The 8,871-nt window shown below is 38.9% G+C and overlaps 1 protein-coding gene across 3 annotated transcripts in view; it reads right to left on the reverse strand.

The window, feature by feature from the left end:
* LOC122065552 (protein FLX-like 2) overlaps positions 1 to 7,267 on the reverse strand; it is a 30,869-nt gene extending 23,602 nt beyond the window's left edge. For 2 of the 3 annotated variants that reach the window (XM_042629368.1, XM_042629370.1), the window contains exons 1-4: positions 7,111 to 7,267; positions 3,796 to 4,372; positions 3,549 to 3,694; positions 3,359 to 3,459 (exon numbers count right to left, since the gene is read on the reverse strand). In XM_042629368.1, coding sequence (XP_042485302.1) covers positions 3,359 to 3,459; positions 3,549 to 3,694; positions 3,796 to 4,355 — 807 coding nt within the window. In that variant the 5' untranslated portion in view covers positions 4,356 to 4,372; positions 7,111 to 7,267. The remainder of the gene's footprint in view (positions 1 to 3,358; positions 3,460 to 3,548; positions 3,695 to 3,795; positions 4,373 to 7,110) is intronic. The other variant, XM_042629369.1, reaches the window with a different exon arrangement.
* Positions 7,268 to 8,871: the final 1,604 nt, after the last annotated feature.

Genomic DNA, 8,871 nt, shown 5'->3' on the forward strand with positions numbered 1-8,871 from the left:
GCTCTGAAGTTGCGTGGCAAGTATTTATCTGATAGCTCAAGCTTCATCTCCTCCCAACTAGTAGGTTCTCTACCACGGTCTTCTAACTCTAGCTCATAGGTCCTCCACCACTCACGAGCAGCCCAACTAGCTTACCACAAGCTAGTTTCATCTTCCGCTCCTCAGGTAACTCATAATAGTCAAAATAGTCGTCTAGTGCCACTACCCAATCATAGAACAATTGGGGGTCATATCTCCCATCAAACTCCTTCAGATCGAGCTTGACCTTCTGTGAATCTCCAGAATACCTTTGTTGCACGGGACGCTCAGTCTCAAAATATCCTCTTACATGCGCTTCAAAAGTAGGTTGTGCTACCGGAACCCTCTGTGGTGCTCTCAGATTAGGGTTTGCTCTCCTATTAGCCAACTGAGTAACCACATTCATTGGAGTGTCCACTTCGGGTGTTGTACGTGAACTGCCAGTAGGCTGTTGGGGTGGGGTCTCTTCATTCAACAACCTGGCATCCAATTCAGCCTTCAACTCAGCCTTCAATTCAGTCCGTAAGGTTTGCTGTTCAGCCTTCATCTCAGTCCTCATAGTCTGTAGCATCTCCATAAGAGAAACTAGGGTGGGGGTGTTGTTCCCAGCCATGCTCTGATACCACTTAATGTAAGACTAAGTTTGAAAACTCAAACTAATCCAACTGCAGGAACTTTGAAAAAAGTAAAACCTGGAAGGAGAAAAGAAGCACTTGAAGATGAACCTCTTGGACTTCTCGCCGCAAAGAGTCGTCGGATCGAACACCAACCCAATACCTTGATCAAACACAAGGAAGTTCTCTCGCAGAGAAAACAGCAGCAGCAGCCATGTAGTTTGTAAAAATCGTGGCTCATTAAAGGAGCCATAGCTTTATTTATAATAGTGATAGGGGTTACATAAAATAGAAACTAACTTTAGTTTCCAAAAACTGATATAGGAAACTAAAAATTCCTGTCCCTTTCCATGCTAGTTCCACACATTCCCATGTATTGGAATAGGACCATTACCATGTAATTAAATTTCAAATAATTCTTTTTGTAAATGGAAGATAATATCTTCTGGCATGGACAAACCTAGCCTAATGATGCCCCATGAAGAATGGACAATCTAGAAAACATATGGAATTCTTTCAAGCTTCATTTCTGCTTTAAATCCTTTCTACCTCCCTTTTAGACCCATAAAAGTGGTCTATTACACTCAAAACACATGGGATCAAAGGCCCAATATGTATGGAAATCCCAACCCTAAGTTTATTCCTAATAAAACAAGCCTATTTTGGTAATTAATCTGCATCAATATCTCAGAGAAGTGAAGACAACACAACAAATTTCCAAGAACAGGATGCCCTTGGTACATAGTATTTAGGTTGCTTATTTTGGAAAGAAAGTATTCGGCCATCCACTGTTGTAAACTTATACTTGGGTTTACCATATAGGCTTTGGGTGTTCGCAGTTCCCACATAAGTAGGTACCTCATGCATATTACTTAAGTCTCAATGTAACCTCAGGTGTTTTTGGCAACAGCTGTTTATTTGTTCACAATTTTTTTTTTGTTTTCCCTATCTAAAGATGAGTATGCTGGTATTGGACTCACAACGTCATACATAGCTGCATGTAGATTTTTCCCTTTCCCAAAGTTCAAAACACAGAGCAATGAGAAGAAGGTATCCTTATACACACATAGCTTTCTAAAAAAAATAAATAAATATAGCATATCTATTCCTTTTTGTGTGTGTTTCAACCAGGGTTGTTATATTGTACAGTTCCCACACATTTTAAGAAGTCCCTACATGCATCAAATCACTTAACAGACATTCAACAATTATTTCAGGAGTTTATAAGGTAAAATAAGATAACAAAAAGTGGGGTGGGAATAAAGGGGTGTGATATTTCAAAGGTTTTCCACAAAATTCCAAAACCTAAAGTTGTTTGTTTGGATGGAGTGGTAAAATAACAAACAACAAAGCATTATCCCAACTAAATGGGGTCGGCTACATGGATCCGTGATTGATAAGTTTGCAAAGTAAAAGTGAAGGAAATAAAGCAACAACTCCGGGACATCCCACCTCAAAGTGATCTTTGCCCACCAAACAACTCTATTTGATGTCATATTAGGATCTAGATCGAGCTTCTACATGTCCTTCTTAACCAACTCTTCAATGATCATTTTAGGCCTGCGCCTAGCTCTTCTAGCTCCCTCCATCTAGATTTGGTCACTCCTCCTCACATGAGCATTCAGAGGTCTACGTTGAACATGTCCAAACCACCTTAAGCAACATTCTTTAAGCTTGTCCTGAATCGGAGCAACTTCCAAATCGGCTTTAAGCCTCTACCCATTCATTCCTCACCCTATCCCTCCTCGGTAACAGACAACATGCATTAAATGCTAAATTGCATTAAATGCTTTGTCTGCTTATATGGCAAGGGAATTATCTCACCCCACCCTTCTTCAAAGTCCTACCATATTGAGTAGGATTTTGTGGGAAAAGTGGGGATATGGATTATATATTATTTTATTATTCCACCCCATCCTTTATCACCCTTTCCGTTCCTTGCCTTTGTTGTCCCTTGAACCCATTACACGTGCGGCCCACAAATTTTCCTTTCCTACCCCTTTTTTACCACCAAACAACAGGGCCTTAAGCTTATGCTTAGAAAAATGATGTAGGTGCTCGATATCCTATACTGTAATCATCTCTTGAAGCAAGGGGTCTTTGGCCTTCTTCTAGTTGTTGATGTATTATATACTTATCTTTCTTGTCCTGCTTCTCTCAATTCCAAATATTCATTAAAAAAGAAAGGGTACAGGATTTAAAAAGAGAAACAAGTATTCCAAGGAGATGAGAAGCACCATATATATGACCTAGGGAAGGATGAGAATTTTCAATTATACTTCTGCAAGCAGCATATGAGAGAGTATACTGGAAAACTGACAATTTCACAGTTCTTCCCCCCCTTACTCGTCTTAGCCTAGTTTTCAAAACAGTCATCATTTCATACATGTGAGGATGAAATTTCCTCCTCTCACAAATCACAGTAAAATCTTTCATGTTGGCATATTTACAATAAGCAATTTACAACAAACATAAGTCACATTCTTCCATATGAGGCTAGGAAGGAAAACATCATTTTTCCTGTTTTCTACTTGTTTTCCCATTTTTCTCATTTTTTCCCTAAGCACAAGATTACAACTTTTAGGTTAAATGGACACTGATACACATGTCAAATATTTGAAAATAAAGTTTTCTTGTCACATAGGTTGGAATTGAATCTTTCAACCGGTGTAACCGTTGCAACTAAGTTCATTTAAACCCAGAATACGCAGGATGTCATGCCGCACCTGAGGAACACCATAACCACCCTCATAAGCATTTTGTCCAACAGGATGATGCTCAGCTGCCTCATTCTCTTTGTACCCAGTACTGGTCCCATATGGCACGCCTGTGTTGTGAATGACAAATGTGAGCTGTCTAAAAAAAATTAAAGATGTACATACGTAACAAAGCAATGGTTGCAAGGGTAGTAAGTACCAGTTCTTCTCTCAAGGTTATTGGTATTAGACAATTCTGCCCGAAGCTTTTCCACCTCTCTTGCCATGGAAACATAGTTCTTCTCCATCACCTGAAGTGACTCAAGGTGATCATGATATAGTTTCTTTTCATAGTCATATGTAGCCCTGCAAGTTTAACAATCCCATTGCAACCCATTGCACCTCATCACCACAGCAAACCAAAGGTATAGAAACAAGAAATAAGTGAATGATGGAACAACCAAAACCTGCAATGCTGATATTCCTGTTTGAGACCCTCAAGTTCTGACATCAGGGCAGGAATCTGCTGGACGTCTCCATGGGACCTCTGGAGATCCTGACTCAGTTGCTGCACTTTAGAAATGAGTTCTTGCCTCAGCCCAATCAAACTCTGGGCATCAGCTCGTGCCTGCTGCAGTTCCAATTTAACAGGCTCTGTGGTTTGCAAGTTGACTTCCATCTTAGCAATCTTATCCATAAGACCCCTCATTTGTTGTTCTTTCTCTGTCTTCATACCACCTATTTGAGCCTGCAATCTTTGCAACTCCTGCTGCGCGGCAGCAAGTTCTTGTCTTAGAGTTGTATGGGTAGCAGCAAGCCTTTGGTTCTCTGCTGCAAGTGTTTGCATCTCAACATGTTGTGCTGCGAGCTTCTGTTCCATGATTTCTGGAGGAGGCAACATATCAAAAGGTGGAAATGCACCCGGTGGAGGGTGGATGCCCAAGCCAAATGGGTCTGGATGCATTATCCCAGGGCCAGGAAGGGGCCGTCTTAAATGAGGGGGTGGAGCACGACCTTTACTTCCCATTTCTCACAATGTCTGCCCTGGATATTAAGAAATAAAAAATATAAGATACTAAAGCAACACTGCCAAAACATTTGACATGCAAAGCATCAAATGAAGAACCGATCATGCAATGTCACAATTATCAATAGTCACTAAAATTATATGGCACATTTCAAAATTATTATTGGACCGATATAGTTCCCAGGTGATACCAATTTGATTCTGTTCAAAACTACAGATCAACAAAAAGGATCAGCCAATTTAATGAGCAAAAGTCTGATATTTCCGGATCAGGCAGTCCAATGTGTAATAATTGGACTTCTTCCACAGAAACCATCCATATCAGAATCAGCTGATCCTTCCAAACCATGTTATATGGGCATCGTATTGAGAACCAAACGATAGTTGTGATACAAATGAAGATGAGGCTATATAGAAGTTTAAAAAGATCTAGGGTACGCATAAAAGTGCATGTGAATGTGCCTTTTGTCCCTCTTATTGCACGTCTTGCATTTTATAATAAATTCAATTTTGAACTCCAGAGTTTTATTTTTATGAATAAGAAATCAAATTATGGAACCAAACAGCAAAAGCTATAACATCTGGGCCCATTGTTAATATCACAAAATCTGCCATAGTTGAGAAATTACAAGAGTTATCACAACAATGTTTTCATAAGCAGTACTACACAGCTGATGGAGGGATAAAAATACAATGAGGCGACCAATAATTCAGTTAATACATAATCTTATATGAGTAATTTAGAGCTAAATCACAAAGGACCTAACCCCAGGCAGGATCGTGTTCAGAAGAAATTTACTCCTTTAAATAATCTTAGATCGACTGAAAACAAAACAGAAAATTAGAAAAAAAATGGAAAGAAGAAGAAGGGGATAGGGTAGTCTCTCAGACTCGGATCTCTCAACCACAGCCTCTCACCGTATTTTGACTCTCTCAGTCACAGCCTCTCTCAGGACAATGGGGATGCACAATGCAAACCTTCTTTCATAACTTCAAATCATAAAGGACTTCTAAGGGTCTTGTACAATATCTAGGCATGAGATACTTGCCTCCCAAGAAAGAAGAAAAATAGAAACAAAGCTGAAAAGGAAACAATCCTCTTGTCCTTGGACAAGTTACAATAAAAAGGAAAGAAATGTAAAAGGAATCTAACAATAAAAGAAAGTCACTAGAATGATATTCCTTGTACAAGAAGAATTAAACCAAGAAAGGAAACAAATACTTCCAAACATTATTAACAAAAAAGGAAAAAATCAACTCTAGAAGCTATCCACATCTCCAAATATCTCCTTCTGTTACTGTTCACATGAACGGTAAGTCCTGGTTCATGTGAACAGTAACTCGTGAACAATACCTTTTTTTAGTTTTATTCCAGTCGTCTTCTTCATGCTTTGATCCAGATCAATGAGAGCCCTCAAAACAAGCATAGAACATCGATGCAGTAAAAAACATAGGTTAGCACAGAGTTGTTTTTTTTATAGGGTACTCAAGATAACACAAGAATTTAAAACTGGAAGAGAAACACAAAAAGACAAGTAAGCTCAATGTGGAAGAGCAAAGGCCAGATTTATGAGCTGTTAAGACCATGAGGAAAAAAATTGAGCCCAAATAGTGTGGTCTTGGCAGTGCCAGTCCCAAGCCTAGACAGAGGTAGAGGTTTTTTTGTTTATTTTTTTCAGCTGGCTTCAGCCAAACCATTTAAAATATGGCTTCTGAAAGTCATCTCTTTCAACCTGGCTCTCCGAAATCTTTAGGGATCATGCTTAAAGAGAAGACATAATCCTAGACATAATAGAATAGCATAAAGAATTGGTCCAGACAGGCCTAAGTAGTAAGAGAATGCTTTTTGTGGTGATTTGCATACACAGGCACTATGTATTTGCTCTAGTTCACATGGTAGTTTTCTCATTTGCATAGTTGGTTTTTCTGTTAACGACAACTGCCTAGCGCAGTTAGTGAAGCTGTGGTGCACTAAGCCGACGCTCACCAGGAGGTCTCGAACAGGAGGTCTCGAAGCGTTAGCTCCTCCCCCCAACCCCTCTTCTATGGAGGGGGTTCCGATCTCCAAAAAAAAAATTCAGGAGTTCGTTAGTTAAGTTTGAGTTCTGTTTCCAAATTCTCTTTCATGTTCTTCATCCCTTCATCCAACACAAGATTAGGCTCCCAGAGAAAGACCTTTTTTTTTTGGCCCAAATTGGATCAATTCTAGGAAAAAGTCAACAAATTATAAACCCAAAATATATATATATATATATATATATATACTTCTACGTAATGGACTAACAATAAACAACTCCAATTACTTTGTGTACTCATCAGAAAAATAAATAAACAACTCGATGTAGGCATGTGAAATGAAGCTAATCAAACACATAAGCAGGATCAATGAACCTCAAGGAAAAAATTTCTTGAATTCAGAAGGCTAATAATAGAAAACAGATGATATTTGAGTCATTTGATTTGCATACAAGGCTACAAGAAAATGCGAAAGAAACATCAAATGATCAAGCCCAATATATCAAAACAGATCACTCTGTACGCACAACAGAATCAAACAATCATTACGAAAAAAAAAAAGGAGCAAACGGATATACAGCCCGAGAAAAACCCTAAAACGAACACTGTAAAAGAAAAAAAAAAGAGGTAAAATAGCTTGAAGCTACACACAGGCGAACAGAGAGACTTCAAGAAAGAAAACAAAGAAGCAATGGCGGAGAAAGAGTTAGCCACGAGTAGTTCGGACTCTGGAGCAAACCTGTGGGATTCAAAACACAGGCAACGCTTGAAGCATCGACCAGAAGAAAGGTTTTCTTTCGAAATAAAGGAAGATGAGAAATGTTCAGAGGAAAGGGATTCGATGCTACGAATCCTACGCTGTTATGCTCTCGTAAATTGCGAGGCCCAACCGGGTTGAACCGAAAGGCCCTATCACACCAATTAGTTGTCTTCGATCACTTCTTATTTCTACATTTTTTAGTTTCAAATATGAAAAAAGGCCCTTTTTCGAACTCTGGAGCAAACCTGTCGAAAAGGTATTCTTTCCGATAAAAGCTCGACCAGCCCAAATGAACCAAACTTTGCTTGAAACTTGCAAAGAATAAATTAATGACCTCCTGGTCAAAAACCTTATTCGGCCCAGTACTTCTCCTTAGAGTTGTACAGCTTTTTATGTTAATAAGGCTGCCGAAATCGAACGAGGAACCCCCAGGTTAGTCGTTAATTACAAACCCTTAAATGATGCTCTCCAATGGGTACGATGCCCAATCCCAAATCAAAAAGACCTATTACAAAGAATTTACCAAGCAAAAATATTTTCAAAATTCGATATGAAATCTAGTTTCTGACAAATTCAAATTCATGAGAATGACAGATATAAAACTGCCTTCACAACCCCTTTTGGCCTTTATGAATGGAATGTTATGCCATTCGGCCTCAAAAATGCTCTAAGTGAATTTCAGAAGATAATGAATGGCATTTTCAATTCCCATGGACAATTTACTATTGTCTATATTGATGATGTCCTTGTCTTCTCAAATTCAGTCGAACAACACTTCAAACACTTAAGAATATTTACCATAATGAGAATTTTCAAGCCTGTGCTTGTGATTCATGTATTATTGGTCTCAGTTGTGAAGATTGTGTTCCCAAATCTTTCCGGATGCTCCGTGCATCACCAAATTCAAATATATTTGATTACATTGATAGTTTGGCAGACCCAGAACAAAAGAAGGCCTGCCTTGAACATCTTAGAAACAATGTTTCTACCCAAAACTCTCATAAACCATACAACCTCCACCAAATAATGCAAAAGTTCAAAAAAATAACAAAACCCCATATTCCCGACCACTCTGGTCGGATTAAAAACCTTGAAACCTCCACTGCAACTTTGTAGTACGAAATAAAACACATCAAACAACAATTAGCTTTTTTAAATCGACAACAAAACCAGCAAACTTCAACTTCAAATAATGAACCATTAGTAAATCCCTTTGCAAATCAAGAACTTGTTGAACCAAACAAATAGGATACAAACCTCTTGATCAAACCAATACGAAGAACAGTGTCCCTGACACGTGCAATGCCGTGGTAAGATCATTGAAGATTCCAAATCATCTGTCAACAGCAACTCTGACAAAGATTCCAAATCATTTGTTGACAGCAACTCCAACTTTCGGCACCAACAGTGTTCTAAATTCAAATGCACAGTACCAAATGAAATTAGGCACTATTCCAAATTATGGTCTATTCCAAACCCAAATGCACCGAAAACTCACATGTAATTCAAATGAGTCTCCTTACATTATAAAAGGAGCATCACCCTATAACCCAAACCACTTGAAAAACAAATCAGAAATCTTAGGAGAGAGAAGCTCTGTAGACGAACCCTTCATCTGCACAAGTTCTTCCAAGATCTCGAAGAACTCCGTCGGACCTCCAAGTGCTCTGCCAGTCTTCTACAAATAGGCTCCGATCATTTCAAGTCTGATCGTCCTCCAAAGGTTAACCACCCACAGCT

The sequence above is a fragment of the Macadamia integrifolia genome, unplaced genomic scaffold (genome assembly GCF_013358625.1).
Source record: "Macadamia integrifolia cultivar HAES 741 unplaced genomic scaffold, SCU_Mint_v3 scaffold205, whole genome shotgun sequence".
NCBI classification, from domain to species: domain Eukaryota; kingdom Viridiplantae; phylum Streptophyta; class Magnoliopsida; order Proteales; family Proteaceae; genus Macadamia; species Macadamia integrifolia.